This window comes from Podarcis raffonei, chromosome 1 (assembly GCF_027172205.1).
Source record: "Podarcis raffonei isolate rPodRaf1 chromosome 1, rPodRaf1.pri, whole genome shotgun sequence".
Lineage (NCBI taxonomy): Eukaryota > Metazoa > Chordata > Lepidosauria > Squamata > Lacertidae > Podarcis > Podarcis raffonei.
This window is the reverse complement of record NC_070602.1, coordinates 107066741-107085490: the sequence shown is the minus strand read 5'-3', so window position 1 is coordinate 107085490 and position 18750 is coordinate 107066741. Positions and strand designations below refer to the sequence as shown.

Sequence of the window (18750 nt, the reverse complement as noted above, 5' to 3'; positions counted from 1 at the left end):
GCATCTTAGAGACCAACTAAGTTTGTTATCGGTATGAGCCTTCGTGTGCATGCACATTTCTTCAGATACATGCACACGAAAGCTCATACCAATAACAAACTTAGTTGGTCTCTAAGGTGCTACTGGAAGGAATTTTTTTATTTTTTATTTTGTTTCGATTACGGCAGACCAACACAGCTACCTACCTGTAACTTGTGTGCCTGCCTCAAGGTATGAATTTCATGTGGGTATTACTCTCCAAACAGCAATTGGCAACACGTTAGGCACCTTTGCTGCAACAGGCTACCATATACTACCACAAACACGTCTGATTTGAATCAGAACATCTGTTGCACTAAATAAGTGCATCTTGTTAGTTTGGATTTTTGTTAACAACAACAAATCAGAACCCCAAAGGCTCCTGCTTTTCCTCCTTAAGGCTGCCCGCAATGCCAGCGTCACTAACAAAGCAGGCAGCCACCTCACCACCACTACCACCTCTTCCAGCGTGTGGCCTGCAATTTGGAGAGCTGGAGTGTTTGAACAAGAGTGAGCCTGGATTCCGACAAGCGCTTCAGACCTGGAAGAACGAGGCGCATTTTATAAAAGCCACTTCCTCCGTGCTTATTGACAAAGTGGAACAAAGGTCACTTACTTCATCGTAAGGGCATACAAGATAAAGTTTCGTAGTGCTTTTGCGCACCATGAGTCACCTGCTGTAATAGGATTTATTAAGTTCAAGCGATGTGCAATTTAAGAATGCTGTGTGAGAGAGATCCTATCACAAATTGTGCTTAGCCCTTGAGAGATGGCTAGACGACCACAGAATATGTATCAACAATAGCAGTTAAGCGAATTGCTGAATATAATTATTGTTAATAATGTAACAACTGCAACGGTATAATTCTAAACAGCTGTGGCGCTCCCTGTTTTCTGTCGCTTCTGGACTGCAGAAAATACTTTCCTGAAATATCTGTGGCGGTTTAGAATACCTGGCCTCTGGTAAATAATACAACACATTTTTAAGCAGGGTGTGGGGAGAGTGTTCCACTGTTCCTCTATTTAAATATGGCCTTTCATTAACAGTAATAACATCCTGCGCTTCGTGACAAACTAGCTATATTAACCATGCAGAGCCGCCTAGTGGCCAGTCGTAGCATCGCTGGAAACTTCCCAGCAGCCGGAGTCTGACTCGCTCGAGGTTCTGTTTACATCTTTGATTATATATATTTCCACAAATGTTAGAGTTTTCTGGTTTATATAAGACGAATAGTTCCTGGGAGTATTCAGGTGGCCTGAAATCTAGGAAACCAGGTAGGTTTGCTAATCGGTGAAGCAGCATGACAGTCTCAAGTTGTTGAGGATATTTATAACTCTCGGAAGGGGATGCGCAATGGAAGGAAGGAGACGGATCCGGGCCTTTTCAGATGCTTTCCGAGTGTGGTTCAAAAATCTGCATAGAAATAAATAGACACACCTTTTGCCTTCTTAGCGCCTTGGGCGGAGAGACTTTTGAGCCAGAGGAGTCGGCCGTGTCTCTAGCATAGGAAAAGGGTGGAAGAAGACGAGTCTAGTCTAAAAGAACGAAACTGCTTCCAACCAGTGGGATATAGAAGGGAAAACCGAGACAGATTGCTCACTAACAACCTTTGCACCACGCTCTCTTTTCCAAGCAGCGTTACCCCACCAACAAAATCTGCATCCTGCTGGATGGAGCCAATGGCAACTGAGTTCGGTGGCTCCTGGCATTCTATTTAAAGACAAGAAAACAAAACATCCGGCAGCAACATCAGAATCATACTTTCCCCTAAAAGTCACTGACTTCCTGATTCATATCAAACCCCACCACTCTTTTCCTAACTGCAGGAAAAATTACTTGCGCGGCGGGGCAGGAAACCAAGCTATTTGCCCAAGAAGCAGCACGTAAAACTGAGACTGTAGAAGTGAGAAGGACAAAAACAAGTTAATTTTCGATGTCGCAAAAGAGGCCGGAGGTGGGATAGGAAACAACTTGAGGGGGAGCAGAGATCGGACGCCTCTACTACACCTTTCCTTGCTCGACTTGCCAAAATTTCCTAAAAGGGCAGCGTGTTGTGTTCAAAGACCGTCTTAACGTTTTGCCAGGTTTTATTATGCTTGTTGTATACACAGACAATACAAACGGGCGAAAAACCAAAACATTTTTTTTCCAGTGGAGTTCGCAACTTGTAGAAATAAGTATTCAAGTGCACAGACATAACAGGAACAAATATTGTTTTTGTTTTCTTTCCTTTTTTGTTGGCTTGTTTTTTTAAAAAAAAAATCACAACAATCATTTACAGAAGAGCAAAAAAATATACACACGGTTAAAACCCTGAATTTCTATTTGGGAACTTTTCCCGCCCCTCTGTCGATTGAAATCTAAAGTACATAATTTTGCCTGATGCATATTCCAAGGTTCTTTCCCTTCCCACCCCCATATTTTAAAAAAGGTATAGATTTCCTACACAAAAATTCGAAGACTGGCTACTCTACATCAACAAGGGTCTTAGGTGGGTGGGTGGAACTCGGTCAGGTATTAAATGCTCGAATTAACAGGATTTTTTTCTTTTAAAATAAAAGAAAACCACTCTTAACTGGCACCACCTAGTCTATTATTCCCCAGGAAGGCTGTTTTCAGGTACTTACTTTTCCATTAAAAATATAAATTAAATTAAAATTTAAAAAAAATCCAAACTAAATGCAATTTTAAAATGTACAGCTCACGAAGTCATCTTCACTGGACTACACTATGGGTACCAACAAGTCAGTCGTCTATTATCGGTTGTAGCTTGTTCATTACAAAGATTTACAGCAATAGAAATCAACTGGAGCGGGTTAAGGGGACGACGAGAATGGAGAGGGGGGGGGGAGAGAAACTGAATGGCCTCTCTAGGCGAACCAGCAATGGACTCGGGAGGAAGAGCAGGCAGAGGAGGCAGACGGAGAAAAGAATAGTGGTGCATGTAAATATGGATTAAAATCAAGAAGATCAGTGGGATAAGTTTGCAACGAATCCCCCCATTATTCACTGATCGTCTGCTTGAAAAGTGGGCATTTAGATCGGTCTTAATCTGAGCTAACTTTTCTTGAAGGAGTGCTCACACTTATAAAGCGCTGCCTAAACAAACTAAAATCTTAATAGGGTTTATGTCCAGGCGTTGGATTACGCCGTAGATCCCAAAGATTTCACTGACAGAGTTAAGCACATTCTTAGCCAGTAATCACATGCTTAACTCGCCCCTCCCCGCGCATTAGAATCAACTGGATGTTAAACAGTTGATTTAATTTACAGCACACTCATATCCATCGCTACAATCCCACCGATTTCAAATAAACATTTGCTCCCGTGTAAGGGTGTGCAAAACAATAGCCTTGAGCTGAACCGTGTTCTTAATCTTTATTTCCAGTACCCTAGTCCTAAACATGCCCAGCAAAAGAAATTCGGGGAGAAGCGCGCTCAAGATTGAAATCCGGGGCTGTTTATAAATGCTGCAATCCTAAGCATGCTTATTACGGAGTTAGAATGCTTTGGAGTGAAGAGGAATTTGCCGGCTATAATCCTATACATACACACTTGCCCGAAAGTAGGTTTCATTGACCTCCTTGGGACTTATTTCTGGATAGGCACCGTATAAGACTGCACTGTTGCTTTCTAGGGAATAGAGTATAGGCTCTGGCTGTTGTTAGACCCATTGATTTATTAAACGAGGCTTGAAAGCACCTAACAACTGTTTCGAGACTGCACTCCCTATGTGAAAGGAAGCCCCACTGATACTTTTTATAATTAGTATTATACATTTGGTGGTGGTTGGTATTGTTGTGATTTGGCCACCTGTGTACATAACGCTTTGCAAACAGCGATCCTAGTGACACAGAATCGGAGAAAACTCTTTGGAAATCGGTGGGATTTACTAGTCAACCTGTTCATGATCCGAGTGCAACTTCTGCAACAGAGAATAGATGGGTTGTAGGCACACTTTAGATCCATCCACATCCTATGCGTAGTTACACGAAAGGAAATATCGCTAAATTCAATGGGTCTTACTTCCAAGTAAGTGCACATAGGATCGCGAACTAAAGAGCCCCATTGATTTCAATTAGAGGGATTTAAGCGAATTATTCTTTGCAGCCTATGCACCTCCACAAGGGGGGGGGGGTTGAAATTTACACCCGAGTAAGTATAACTAGGATTGTGCTGTAAACGTGACTAGATCGCTCCCAAAGAAGTTATTGTGCATCTCCCACCAATATTGCAGTCCTATAAATTCGATAGGGTCCCACTGCAAATTCACAGTAGGCTCTGCTTCTAAATAAGCATACGGTCGATCGTCAGCTGCGAAACTGTAGCAATTAGCCACGTACACTTGAACTCAAATTCCCCTAAAATGGTAGTGCATGCAAAATTACACACTACACTCCCCCCTTCATCTCCCTGAGAATGTGCGAAATATTCGCTTAACGATCTCATACGGGGCGTTAAAAGTGTTTTAAGTTTAGTATGGATCATGCGCAAAGGACTCAATTTCTTAACCCCTTTGAGACTAAGGTGCCAATTAAACCACCAATCCACAATCCAGAAAGACGGAGGTAAGTGGAATTCACACACCATTCTTATGCAAGTGTAATAGGCGACGAGTCCTTTCCTTTTCTGCGAAACTTACTTCCACAGAAGTGTTAACTGAATTTCTGGATCCATTCATATTAACTTTAATTACTGCCTAGTTGTGTTCATTTCATTGTTGTAGTTTAATTCCCTTAACACTGTTTTGGGAATCCGCTTCCAGCTCACATTAGAAGAGAGGAAGATGCCTTTTTAATATTTAAAAATCAATTTGTCAGGATATTAAATACAGGCAAGTATGCGCATATTTATGTCTCAACTAAGGACAAGAAGTTTCCCACTAAATCCACTAACATCCTTCTAGAAAGTTTTGAGTCCCTTTTCTTTTTCTTTCACAGTGAGAGAGCGCGAAATAACGTTACGAAATAGGCTAAACTGGTGGGCTTAGTCTGCAGACTCAAAACCATCGGCAAGTCTGTCTTTTCAGCCGCGTTTGCCGAGTAAAGTACCAGGACCCTTAGTAAGGACGCTTAGGATTGCAGCCTTAAAAGCATTAAATTTGGATAAGCAACTGGAGGGCGCTGTGCGAACCCTAACAGAAATTAGCTTTCATGGCGCTGAAAAGGTCCCATTGTGCTCCGCAGAATAACTGTTACCTGGGCGGGTTGGTATCCAAACCACTGCCAGGGCGATCCTAACTCAGGATGCAGACCAGTTCGCAGTCACTTGGGAGTAAGCCAAATGAGAACAGTGTACTGACTTCCGAACAAAATAGTCCTAGGCTTGAGCGGCGAGGAAGGGGTTTCCTCCCAAACAAAGCTGTATGCATAGGACAGCAGTTTTAGGATGAAGGTTAGGATCCGCACTCTCAGCCTTTAACCATCTTCACTGCAAGGACCAGTTGAGATGGCTAAACGGGGTCACGATTCTCGTTGCCTTGATCCGAATGGGTTACCCCCTTAAGTGGAGTGACTTAATACGGATCAAGGAAGCCTCTGACCTCTCCCTGCAGGAGTTTGGGGACCTGGGTACAAACAACATGGGGGTGGGAGCTGGGGAGCGTTCCCTATGTTCCCTTTGCCTTTGTCAGGGGCGAAGCGATTAAAATCACCACTTCAGATAGGAAAGAGAGATGGAGAGAGAGAAACAACGATTTCTCGTCGGGGGTGCCGACCCCCCCCCCCGACTGCGAAGCCAAAGTGGGTTCTGTGCGCCGATGTGCCGCTCGCGCCCTAACGCGCGTGCGTGAGTGAGAAAAAGCGGAAGGGCAGCGAAAGAGAGGGTGCTTTGACTGCGCGTGCGCAGGTTCCCGGAGAAAGAGAGGCGCTCGAGTGACGCGCCTAACTAAGCGCCCAGCCTCTCGCGCAGGCGCCGAAGCTTGGCGGGAAGGAATTGGCGGGAAAGGAGAACCGTTGAGGGGAGGGGTATGTATGTGTGGTGAGGGGTGGGGAGGTAAAGGGCCGCCTCTCTAGCTGTGCGAGTAGAAGCCGTAGTAGCCGATGTCCTTGGCGCAGGTCTTGTCGCAGTCCCTGGGCGCCAGGGCGGGCTCGCTCTTGAGCGGCGAGGAGCTCTCGGAAGCCGGCGTGCCCGCCGGGGAGAGCCGCCGGCGTTTGGCCTGCTCGTAAATCCCAGAGTCGGTCGAGTCGATGGACTTGATGGACGACGGCGTCTCGATCCAGCTCGAGTCGGACAAGTCCTTCGGGGGCTTCGAGTCCTCGGGGGGCTGCCCGGCCGAGGGGGGAGGCGGCGGAGGCGCCACCAAGGGGGAGCGCTCGGGGGGAGCCAGGCTGTCAGGCTCCTCGCCGCCGCCGCCGGCCCCTGTGGGCAAATAGGGGTTGCCCCCCGCGCGGGAGCTGCTCCCTCCGCCTCCGCCGCCGTTGGGCCAGCACGACAAGGCCTTGGCGCAATACTGAGGCGGGCTGCGCGCTCCCCAGCCCGACGGGTCCGGGTAGTAGCTGAGGGGCCGCGCGGTGCAGCCGGCGGCCTGCAGCGGGAGCGCCTTGACTCCGGCCGCCGCGTAGGACAACAGGGTGGCGGCGTTTCCCGCCAAATCGCCCGCCGGGTCGTAGGCCGAGGCTGCCGCTGCGGCGGCGAAGTCCAGCCTGTTGTTGGCGGGCGTGACGAACCAACGCTGAGGGGAGGGAGCGCCGGGCTCCTCGGCTTGCTGAGGGGACAGCAGCCCGTTGGGGTGAGGCACCCCCCGCTCCGGAACCGGCCCTCCGGGGCCCACGCCGGCTCCCGCGCCGGCCCCCGGGTGGTGATGATGGTGGTGGTGGAAGCCGCGGGACTTGGCGTAGTTGCTGACGAACTGGTCCTGCAGGAAAGAGCCGGCCGCCGCGGCCGCCATGGCGTAGCGGGCGCCCGGCACGATCTGCGAGCGAGGGGAGTCGTTGGGCGACGGGGTCAGGCGGTCCATGTCGCAGCCCGTGTAGATCCTGAGGGGAAGGGGAGAGCGGGAAGGAGGAAGGGAGACGTGTGGGTGACTGGTCAGTCGGCGGGAGAGAGGACGCAGAGCAACGTGGCCGCCCTTTAACCGCCGCCCTCCCCAAAAAAAACAACGTCAAGAGAGCCGCTTCGGGGTTCAAATCCTTGCTCAACTCACTGGGCGTCACTGTCGTCAGGGGTACCAACTTGAATAAAATATTGAGGGCCCTGCATAATCGATCATGTGAACATGGTGCATGCACAGCATTTGAATGGCAATGCTCATCAACTTTGGGGAAGTGGCCCCCTCAAATATTTTTTTTGGGGGGTGAAGACCCCTCAACTCCTAGGAGTTGGCTCCTATGCCTGTCGTGGCACCTCTGGCCTACCTCACGGGGTTGTGGTGGTTAAAGGGGGGGGCGTTTGCAGGCCTCTCTGAAGTCTTAATGATCAGCATCGTATGCGTGACTAGTGTTCAACCTATGGGATTCTAGTGTCCCTCCTGTAGTTAGGGAGGTAGCAGCCCTTCAGGTGCTCCAAGACTCCCAATTCCTATCAGTCCCAGCCAGCATGGCCATTGGTCAGCTGATGAAAATTGGGGGGGGGGGGTTCACAGGTTTCCAATCCCTGGATTAAGTTAATCTCGTAAATCAAGTCGTCAAGGCATCTGAGCATGCGTCAAGTTTCTCTGCAGCCGCACCCCCACCACGCACATAAAGGAGAAGAGCAGCTAGGTGACAACCTGACTTCCCAGGTGGGCTTTGTGCTAGGGTTGCCACTCTCCTCCCTTTTAACGAGGGGAGGACAATCAACCTCTGTCCCACGCTCATTTCTTCTCATCTGGCTTAAAAAGAAAAAAAAAATATGTGGGGCTGCAGCTCAGGAGCTTTCTTAAGTTATAAAAAGTCAAACACCAGACTCTGCTCTAAAATGAAGAATTCGGGCCAGTTAAGAACCGTTGGGTTCCAAAAAGAAATAAATACAATGGACAGATCTTGGAATGATTGGGTCCCCACTCCCCAAATTTCCTGTAAATGATTGTTGGGCTGCAGATAATAGGAGGGTCTTGGGAAGGATGGGGGAGTTCACCGCTATAATTCCTAGGGCAGTCTTCCTCAGCCTAGGGCTGATGAGAGTTGTAGTCCAAAGCATCTGGAAGTGGCTGTCCTACGCACATAAGGACCACAAATAAGGGAGAATAAGGCTGCAATATCTTCAGGACCTTGGATAAGGGCCTCTCTAGGGCCTCTTGTCTCTAGACTCTTGACAAGTCTAAGGCTCTGAGCGAGGTATCGGCAGAACAAAATATGTGTCCTTGGGAATCAAGGAGACCAGAGATTAAATCTCAGGAGGTATCCAGGAGCAGTAGTTCTATAACCATTGGCTTGGGGTAGAGCTAGATTCTTGGGAGGTCCAGGAGATTATAGTAAGGAGGCATCGACTACACGAACTCTAAGAAAGCACCTGGTTTTCTATTATAGTCATAATACAGAGGTTCCATGAAATGAACAACCCAAAAACCTTTGATTCTAGAACCTGAAGCTGCAATCCTAAACATGGGTAGTGGAGAAACAAGTCCCCATTGACCTCAACGGGATTTAGTTCTGAGGATTGCAGTAAGCAACAGCTGGACAGAGGAGCCCAGGAAGAGTCAGTGCTGAAAACTGCAGGGTCAGAAGGGACTAAATAAATGACGTGACCAGATTACTCTTAAGGGGGGTGGGCTGCTTACTCTAGATAATCACAATTCTCATTCGAAAGAGCTACAAGCTTCAAATCACTATGCGAATTTTTTTTAAACTGCAAAACACGATTTTATACAGTGCAAGGAATCTCCCTTTCCAGAAAACGGTATTTCAGGACGTCCCTGCAACTTCACTGGATCCAGCAACTTCACTGGACAGTCAAATGTATGGGAGAGGGGATCCAGTGGGGTTATTTCGCCGAGAGAAACTAGCACAAGGGAAGTCTACATTTCTGCCCCTTGGATCCAAGAAACTAAACAAAACCCAAGGGGCCCAGAACCCTTAAAATAACCTGGAACCACCCCACGAAAAGGCAGCATTTCTAACCCCTTAAATCAACAGAGCCCCGTGGATAAGGAGAAGCCTAGAGCTTCAGACAAGGCAGCGCACCTGGAGATCCAGAGAGGAAGAGGATCGCTGCCTGGCTTGGAGCCCAGAATCCAATCAACTGAGTCCTCGTCTGCTTGATAACTAACCCAGACAAGGAAACATTGGATTACGTCAGATTCACTAAAGTACACGTACGACTTTTGTTTTAAAAGGCGTCCTTTTTTAAAGAGGGCGGGTGGGGTGGGGAGAACTAGACTGGGCTTTTTTTTTTCCCTGGCCAGATTTATTTATTACCATAAAACGGAAACCAACAGCGTGCAAAAGGTTAAGACTGGTTTTTCATTTTATTTTAAACAAAGCACCCCACCCGTCCTGCAAGAATAAGCCTTCCAGTGGGGTAAATCGACGCAGGCCCAAATACACGCAACAGGTACTCCGGGGCCATTTGTAGCAAACAGCAGGCGAGGCAGCCTCTGAGCGGTTCCCTGAATAGGCTGCTTAACGAGCTAAGCGCCAGCGGCTGTGCGAGCAGAGACCAGCCAGGCGGCGTTCAATTGCAACCGCTCCGATCATCTGAGGGGGCAGGCACACGATCACACCCTTTTATTCTCTTCCCGAGGTTGCTAATAAGAAACGGTGGAACGGAAAACGAGGAGATCTATAGCGCGGGAAGCCAGCAAGAACCGAGTTCCGCGCGCTGCTGTTGCGTCTGTATGATGGCTTTGTGCACGACTCTGTCGCCGTAATTGAGGGAAGGGCCCGCACTGATTAACTCTTGCTAACTTGCCACCTGTTTCTTTTCCTTGCGGTCGAGGCTGTTTACATTACGCATGGATTTAAATCTCTAGGAACTTTCGAAATAAATCCTGCATTGTAAGCTGGAGGAAGGGAGAGAGCGGGGTGGTTGGAGCGCGTTAAGGGATAGTTGTCCCCTGCCGCTGCGGGAAATTGCTATTGCGCGCCTGGAGGAAGGGGAAATAAAGCCTTTAGTGGCAAATACCCTTCACCATATGTAGGGAACTGTTTGTACATTCTAGGTCAGATTTGGGCTTTAGGGAACTTCCTGCTCCGCCCAGAAAGGGGCGATGCAGCATCTGTTTCCAACAAATTTCAGTACCTTGGAGAGTGACTTCAGTGTTGCTTGTCCTGTGCTAGCTCCCCCATTGACTTTACCTGTCCGGATTTGCACTCCCTCTTGGAAGCTGTTTGTGGATTGCGAGCTAAAAAGGTTGCTTCTAAATCGCCGCTGAAGCAGGACGAAGAAGCCGAGGAAAGGGTCCCTTCAGGCCCCAGGCAAGGCACATTTCTGCAGCACATGTCTGGAAGGTTAGGTAAACCTTTCCAAAAGCCAGGCCCAAGGAACACAGGCAGGGTCAGCATACTTTTTCCTCTACAGCCCTGAGGACCTCGGGGCCTCCTGGTGACTAGCCTCCATCAGCCTGCCATCCTCTGCACGTTTACCTGGGAGAAACCCCACTGCGCACAGCGGGAATTACTCCCGAGTAACACGCACGCGCGCACACGTGGGGCTGCGCTGCTGGTCTTACGGGGTCCTCTTGGGTCTCCAGCATCAGCCCCAGACGGCCTTCTCCCAGCACAGATGGTGCTTTTCCTTTCCCAAAGGTCTAATGGCAATGGCAGCCCCTCTCGCAACATTGCCCCCTTTACCAAACCAGTCCACAGATCTGCGTGTGGTTGGTGTCTTCCCGACAGAGGAGGAAGGTCGAGGATGAGTCAGGATCTTGAGGAAGGGGGGTGCTGGTTTTGGAGAGGGGGGGGAGGGGGTCACAGGAGGCAGCAAAGAGTCAGGTTCTTTCTAAAATCGATTTCGCTGATGCGAAGCCTAGAGGTGAAATCAGGGCGCCTGGGAAATCACCGACAGTTTTGCGAAAAGTCTAAAAAAGCACATCTCACAATTTGAGGCAAAACTGGGGATAATTGGTGGCTCTAGGAACAGAGACAAGCAAACATCAGCCGAAGGTCTTCTCCCGGGGGCAGCCTTTGTCCCTATGGGAACAGGCGAACTCTAAAGCGATTCTTCAGGGCCGCCGGCTGAGAAATTCTGGATAACTCGAAAACCTGGCTAAGCGCATCACCTATTTTGTAGCCATTTCTTCTTTCGCTTTTGTTAACACTCCTTTTCCTTTGACTTGTAGTTAGGTGGGGGTGGGGGAGTAGGGACCGTCTTGCTTGGCAAACTTCTGATTAGATAAAATTCTAGTAGTGGGTCTGCCGAACTTTCCTTATCCTCTCCTTTTGTTTGGAAATGAATACGTCGCACACCTGATCAATTTGTCTGTACAAGGGGCACTCCGCTATCAGCCAAATCTCAAAGCAATGACTACAGTCAGCTGTTTTAGACAGCAAAATCCAAGGAGTGTCAGAGGATGGGGGTGTTGTTTTAAAGACAGGTGATAACTTTTCGGGTTTTAAAAGCGCCCCTCCAAGCGCATTTACTTCATTCTAAGTAAGTCCCATTTGATTGACTTATTCTCTAGAAAGGAAGCTTGCGATCACTGCATTTGGCTGAAGTCAGACTTTAGGATCACGCAGAGCCGGTGAATTCGCTAAGATCGCCGGGCCCCCTCTCCTGATCTCCTTTGCCTAACCTGCCTCACAAGGTTGTTGTGTGATTGGAGGAAGAGCGGGATACGAAGGTAGTTAGGTCAGTATTTATTTCTAACACAAAGCACTCGGGGTCGTTTAAAGAGCCATTTCTTCGCACAAGTAACCTGCCCCTTCTTTCACAAGTCTTGTGTCAATAGGCACAGCGCACCCTCCTGCGAGTAAACCCACAGAACTGAAGTCACGCCTCCAAAAGTGCAACTGTTACAATTGGGAATCGGGTAAGCAAAGGAGATGAGCCTGCACTCCCCCCCCCCGCTTCGTCATGCACCAAAATGTGAGCTGGACGGCCAAACTGCGTGTGCCCACCTGCGCGCACTTCTGGGAGCATCATTCGCACGACCTACTCTGCCAGCGCCTGCTAGGGGTGCGGAAGACTCCCAAAGTCCTAGTCATACAGCAGCCTCGCCAAAGGGGGTGGGGGAGAGAAACGGAGTGGATTGCAGGAGCCCAGGGTTAGTTCCTCTTTGGGGAAGCCGGAAAAAGGTAACAAACATTTAACGGAGCCGTTCTTTTCAAGGGAGGTGAAAAAGGCTACCCCGATCTAAACATTTCCCTACTACTAGCCAGCAGAGAATAAAAAGACTCAAGTCCACAGTTGACTTACGTGTCATAGTTATCTCGGAAGCCTTTTGCAAAAGGGTTGTGATCTATTTTCAGCTGTGTGATCTGTGGAGGGGAGGGAAAGCAAGAGTCAGAGGTGCTTTCTTGGATAGTTGAACTAAAACCCACCCAACATCACCATAAAATAAATATCCACCCAACATCACCATCCAATAAAATAAAACCCACCCAAGATCACCATCATTTAAAGCGGGGGTTCTGTTGTTTCATTTTCGGATTGCCACCCTAACAGGAACGGGAATAATAGTCATAGCAATAATATAGTATCAGCAGCACTAAAGAACACGCCAACCCGCGTTTATATCCTCCCACCGATGAATTTCATTACCCTGAGGGGCTAAAATGTTCTAAATCAACTTTCAAATACAGTTATTTTTGCAACTCAGTCTAGAAACGCTAGACTTCCCTTTTTTTTCAACCGGTGTGATCCAGCAGTTCAAATGACTTATCTTCGCGCGCGGATGGGGGCTCCCTCACTTCAGCAAGTGCCCCGCTGAACTCAGGGGGACCGACTTCCCAGTAAACTCGGCTCAGGATCGGGCTGCAAAGGCAGCTCACTTCGAGCCACGTGCTTTATTTACAGCGCCAGGACCCAACAGACTGGCACGAGTTGTAGATGAAAACAAAAACCCGAGCCATTCAAGCAGAGCTGGTGGACGCGCGAACAGCGGCCTCCTAGCCGCGTCTACTCAGAAGCAAGTTCCATTGAGTACAATGGGGCTTCGTCCCAAGGAAGTGGGGGTTGGACTGTAGCCTAAAGAAAGCTGTTTACTAAAGCGCCCCAGCAACACGACGCCTACCGCTTTCTCTTACGCATACAGACACGGGCAAAGCCAGTTCAAATGTGTGTTTGTGTCTTAAAACCGTACATATAAGAATTGCCATAATACTTATCAAGTGGCCAATGAAGCGTGACAAACGCTGAAAGCCGTTTTTGGTCTCCTGAAGCTGGTGTTTGTTTGTTTGTTTTACTTCCTTGGAACATCTAATTATTCTCCCTACTTTGGGATGAGGGAAGATTTTTAGCGTTTTAAAATAATATATATATTTGAAAATCGCGGAACTGGCTGCCCTGCGATCCCTGAAGATGCTCTTCAGAGTTAGGGACACAATAACTGAGCTCAGCTATGGAGAACCCACGCCACCACTTCGCCCTCCGAGATCCCTGTCTTCCTGCCAACCCCTCCGCCGCGGGCCTCTGTCCCGAATTCAGAGCGGGATTCGGAGCGAACAGACGAAAAGCTCTTTACATCGGTGTTCTGGTAGGCGGTGACGGCGATAAACTGCGTCTCCGGGAAAGTGAAGGTTTGCACCCTGCCGGGCTGGCTGGTGTCCTCCGTGCCGTCCTCGTTCACCTCCACCACGTGCAAGCGGGGCTGGTACTTGTGGAGGGATTGCAAGACCACCATCTGCGGGCGGAGAGAGAGAAAGGGTGGCTTGGAGCGGGTGGGTGCGGGAGACAAGAGCCCAGGCTTGACCGCGGTTGTTTTTAAGGGAAATAAGAGGGACAAGAAAGGGGAAGCAAGATCCACCGGGGATCGATAGCCTTCTCGCAGCGTCTGGGAGCCAGCAGTCTAGGAGCAAGCTTTGATCCGAAATCTTTCTTTCCCGCTCACCCCCCCCCAATCGCACTAGTAATTTCGCGCCCAGCTCACCTTCGGAGATCCACCGCGGATTCCTTCGCCTTTCCCAATACCCCTCTTTGTTCTCCCTGATCCCGCCTATTTGCCTTTTCCTTTCCCTCGCGGTGGCTCGGTGGATCCGTTCAGTTCTTTTGAAACTGAAACCAGATCAGCTCTTACTCGGCTTCTGTTACAAAAGCGGGGAAATTGGACGAAGGTGCGGGGATGCTATGATCCGCCGCCCTTACGGTGTGAATGAGGTGGCTCAATTGGAAAGCGAATGAAGGTGGTGTTGGGGATCTCTTAGGATCCACAAGCGAGAAGTCGATCGGGTTCTAAGGCAGTCCCAAGTCAGAGCTGCAGATCGGCATGGGGCGAGGTTGCAAAGGGATAAAAGAAATCAAAGTCCCTCTTTCCTCCTCCTCCTCCTTTTCTCTGGCGCAACAACTGACCTGCCCGTTGTTGTTCGAGGCGCCTTTATTGTTAGTCAATTTCAGCTTCCCGAAGGAGATTTCCTGGCGCATCCAGTGGGCTCCTGTGTTGGGGGAGTCTGGGTGCATATAAACTCGATTTCCTGAAGGCAGGCAGAAGGGACACGTTTGAAAACAAAACAACAAGAGAGAGAGACCACTTTGGAAAGCAATACACGAGGTGCGCCTCTTTCCTGCGCCCCCTCCCCAAGCCCTTCACAGATGGCTCCATTCAATTCCCCAGTGGAAATTGACAGCGCTCAGGAGCCGCGGCTACTCCCCTTCGCTTCATCTTTATTTGATTTTAAAAATCTCAACGCGGGGAAGGATTAAAATAGCCATTCTACACACACACACGAGAGAGAGAGAGAATAAATCCACTCTGTCTTTCCTCACCAGGCTTTCCAGGTCCCCCACCCCACCCGCCCTCCTTGGCGTCGCTTCCTCGGTCTAAGGCAGTCCAGCCAGGCTCCAATTAAGCCTTCTCACCTAAGCGACGTGCGCGCGTGTGGATGCGGAGAGGGAGAAGAGAGAGACGGGGGGAGCGAACGTGTTAATTGGGGAAGGACTCGCCTTGTACATTGGTGTCCGCTTTGCCGCAAGGCACCCATTTGCCGCCTTGAAATCTCCAGTGGTTTGGATCGGCCAGGATGACATCCACAAAAATATTGTAGTGAGCCGTGGGATCCAGACCAGATATGTTAAAACTTAAGAAAGGGAACATTCGCCTGTTTGGAAGAGGGGGAGGAAAGAGATTTTACATGGAGGAAAAATAATCACAATAACAATATTTTTAAAATACATTTGGATGCCCTAGCACGCACACCTCTCACTAGATTTCTTCCAAGCCAGCGTCGATCTTGCTCTCCGCTTTAGGGAGTTGCAGACTGTAGTTTCCTCATATTGGCTAAACGGACCTCATCGGACCGGGACGGAACCTCAGTTTTGAATGAGCACATTTGCTATCTTTTCTCTCTCCCTCTCTCGGATCGTGCGCCCAAGGCAATAACAGCTTCCTGCGTATTTCTCCTTAAGCCACAAGGCTAAAGCGCACGCTTCCAAGTAAAGTCGGCTGAAATGGACGAGACCTCCTTCCGAGGAAACAGGGTTGCCACCAGGCAGTCAGACTCTGGTCCGAACCGCGATGGCTTGAATAAATAGCAGCTACCCTTGTTTCGAAATAGATTTGCTCGGAAACAAATCCCGGTGATTTCAGTGGAGCTTACTTTCAGGCCCGTGCTGTTTCTGATCCGGACGGAGCGCGGGGAAAACATGCAACCGGTCGAGCGCGATTCCGGTTGCAAAATGTCTTGCTCCTGTCCTAAACTGCTGGCCACCGGGCTCCCGCTTTCCTTAAGGCACAAGCCGCTCTCCGGCACAAGCCGCTTCTCAGGTCGCCAGGGGAAAGCGAGGAAACCAGCGGCAGCGGAGCGCAGCGCCCGCTAAAAACTGAAGTAGAATGAAGACTCACATAATAATAATAATAATAATAATAATAATAATAATAATAATAATAATAGATTTTTGTATCGAGGGAGAAAACAATTGAGGTCTGCACGATAAAAGGTGCGTACTAAAATAAGAAGCGCCCCGAAGGTAAAAAAAAAGAAAGTAAGAAGGAGGTCACTTCTTTTTTTGTTTTGTGCCTTAAAAAGAAAAGAAGAAAAAGCCGCTGGTGTGAATTCCTCGACGAGTTCCTGGTACTCGGCGCGTTGTCCAAAAGGAAAGAAAAACGCAGAAGGCGTGTGCGTAAAGAAGAACAAGAAAAGTTTTGAGCAAACCCCAAAGAAGGAAGGAAAGTCGGTTGGAGCTAAGGAAGCTCTTCCAGCGGAAAGGTTCTTGGAGTTCGAAGGGGTTGTTTTGGTTTTTGCCTTTGCGTCTTTTATTCCACCTTCCACCCTCCCCGCCGCCTTTGCCTTGCGCCTCGCTGGCATTCCTTTCCCGCCCTGGCCACCCCATCCCGCCGCTCCCGCTCTCCTCCGGGCGCCGCCGCCGCTTACCTGCCTTGCTTGGTTATGATCATCTCGGTCTGGTGCCGGTGGAACTTCAGCCAGAGCGGCCTGTTGCATAGGTAGACCTGCGCCTTTCCTGGGACAAGCCCGGCTTGCGCCGAGGGGAACTGATAGAAGGGAGAGCCCTGGTACGAGGGGCCGTACTGCTGAGGGTAAGGGTAGCCGGCGGCCGGGTAGCCCTGCGGGGCCGAGTTGGACAGCAGGCTGTTGTAGGCTCCGTTGGCGATGACCGGGTGGTGCGCCATGTATCGGCTGGGGCTGGCGATGGAGAAGGCGGCCGCGTGAGGGTTGTGCTGGCCCGGGTAGGGGAACATGCTGGCGGCCGTCGGGGGAGCCGACGCGGCGGTCGGAGGCGCGCTGGACGCGGCTGCGGCCGCGGGCGACGAGAGCAGGTAGCGATCGGCCGCGGCCGCCGCCGCCGCTGCTGCTGCTGCTGCTGCCGCTGCCGCAGCCGCGGCCGCTCCATCGAAGGAGGGGCGCAACTGCTCCGCGGCGCCACCGCCACCGCCGTCCAAGACGACGGGCGAGAGTTTGGCGCGCTGTTGCTGCTGCTGCGGAGGCTGAGGCTGCTGTGGCGGTGGCTGCTGTTGCGCGTCCCCTGGCGGGTCTTTGGAGTCAGAGAAATTGTCTGCCTCGGCCTGATTCGTCATCCCCCCCCTGGCGAGTTTTTTCAGAGGTGAACTCCTCTCCAGGTTGTCAGCGCTCGACGACAGGATGGCGGCGGCGGGATGGTGGTGGTGCGGATGGTGATGGTGAGGATGCTCGTGCAAGGCAAGCTCGGATCCGCCCGACGCGTAAGCGCCGCCGCCACCGCCGCCGCTCACATGGAGAAATTTCTTGGAGAGCATCATCGACGGAGGCGACAGACAATGCTCCAGCTGCATCGCTCCAGACCCAGCCCGCGCTCTCGATTTGCCTGCCCGCCTCCCCCCCCCAAAAGCAAGCCCTGGCGGTGGTGCTTGGGTTTTTTCTTTGCTTTCTTAAGGCCAGCACCGCCGGGCCCTCATCCTGGGGCCCCTCCTCGGCGAGGTATCCAGAGACGCTTCTCCCACCACCCAAGGCTGGTCCCAAACTGAAGCCACGATTGCAGTCTCTTTTCTCGGGCCCCCACCACCACCGCGCTCCCTCCTTCTTCCTCTTCTCCTTCTTCTTCTCCTTCTCCCGGATTTCTCCCCGGGAGGAGAGATTGGCCAATTGACACCGCGCAGCAATCAGCCAAGCCACACTTTTGATCTCCCTGCTTGCGGAGCGCATGAAACGGCTCCTGCCATTGGTTCACCGCTGACTGTAATTTAATTAGATAGACATTAATTAGGATAATCACCTGGCTCCCGGTCGCGACGAGCAAGGCAAATGGATGGAGAGAGACTTTTAAAAATAAAATAAAATAAATATTATTAATATGATTGCGGGGGTGGGAAGGGGATAGGAAGGCTGTGGTGAGAGGTTGTTTGTGTTTGTCATAACTGTGTGACCTTTTTTGTTGGGGGGGAGGAGGAGGAAAAGACACTCAAGAGCACCTTAAGGACGAGAGAGGGAGAGAATTTGGGCTTTAGGATCAGTCCCCACCTGACGCCATACAGGCCAGGGGTCCAAGCGCCCACCCGCGATGTCCTGACTCCTAACAATGTGTTTCCACCGCAAGTTTTGGCTCCCTTTTTTTGGCATCCGAAGCAGGCGACCCAGAGCCCAGAGCCTAGGATGAGACTGGACAGAGGCCCCACCTCTTCAGGTGCAGCGATTGGACAGGCCACCCTCCTTCACTCTCAACTATTAACACGAATTGACCACGCGAGAAAAGCGCCGCTGCCGGCCACTAAAATATAGTACCAGATGATATCAGGACGTGTCAGGGTCAGCTTCATCCCGGACTGTCCTCGTGCAAATAATAATAATAATAGTTATTATTATTTCCCTCTAATTCCCTCCTTCCCTTCCCTGCCCTTCCCGTGTCCAAAACAAACACCAGCTCCTAGCATAGAAAAGTAACTACAACCCTGGGGTTAGAAAGGGAACGGGGGGGACAACACCCCTTCTCTTTTTCTCCATCCATATTCATCCAAAGTATTATTTCCTTTCAGTTTTGAAATAATCATAAGCTTGAAGTGCCTTAATGTATTTGCCTTGATGTTTACGGGCTCTTTGGTAAATAAATATTTTATCTGCACGCAGTGCATGCGGGGGAGATTATCAGAGACAAGCCGCGCACGAGGCATCCATCTCCAGTCAGAGCGACATTCTCCAAAGCCCCCACCTCAACCTCTCTCTTCCCTGCACCGTCGCTTTCTTCAGGCTTGTGTTCCTTCGGTATTTTTGAATATTTTTCTTTCACACGGA

At 50.2% G+C, this 18750-nt stretch overlaps 1 protein-coding gene across 2 annotated transcripts; it reads right to left on the bottom strand.

The window, feature by feature from the left end:
* Window positions 1-4335: 4335 nt before the first annotated feature.
* On the bottom strand, window positions 4336-17697 carry TBR1 (T-box brain transcription factor 1). Of its 2 annotated transcripts, XM_053408123.1 has the most exons (7): window positions 16402-16778; window positions 14975-15129; window positions 14384-14505; window positions 13560-13718; window positions 12293-12354; window positions 9121-9201; window positions 4336-6996 (listed from the first exon to the last, which is right to left on the bottom strand). In XM_053408123.1, the coding sequence occupies exons 1-7, from the start codon at window positions 16725-16727 to the stop codon at window positions 6030-6032; spliced, it is 1872 nt and encodes a 623-aa protein (XP_053264098.1). In that variant the 5' UTR covers window positions 16728-16778; the 3' UTR covers window positions 4336-6029. The 2 variants fall into 2 exon arrangements, with proteins under 2 accessions (XP_053264098.1, XP_053264089.1); XM_053408114.1 differs by lacking the exon at window positions 9121-9201 and having other exon boundaries at window positions 16402-17697.
* Window positions 17698-18750: the final 1053 nt, after the last annotated feature.

Bases quoted from the DNA above. Each gene is read 5' to 3' on its own strand.
- TBR1 (XM_053408114.1), bottom strand. From the start codon at position 17,297: ATGCAGCTGGAGCATTGTCTGTCGCCTCCGTCGATGATGCTCTCCAAG. The intron at 15,130-16,401 runs GTAAGCGGCGGC...TCTTCCAAACAG, and splicing joins ATCATAACCAAGCAAGGCAG to GCGAATGTTCCCTTTCTTAA. The intron at 14,506-14,974 runs GCGAGTCCTTCC...GCCTGCCTTCAG, and splicing joins AGCGGACACCAATGTACAAG to GAAATCGAGTTTATATGCAC.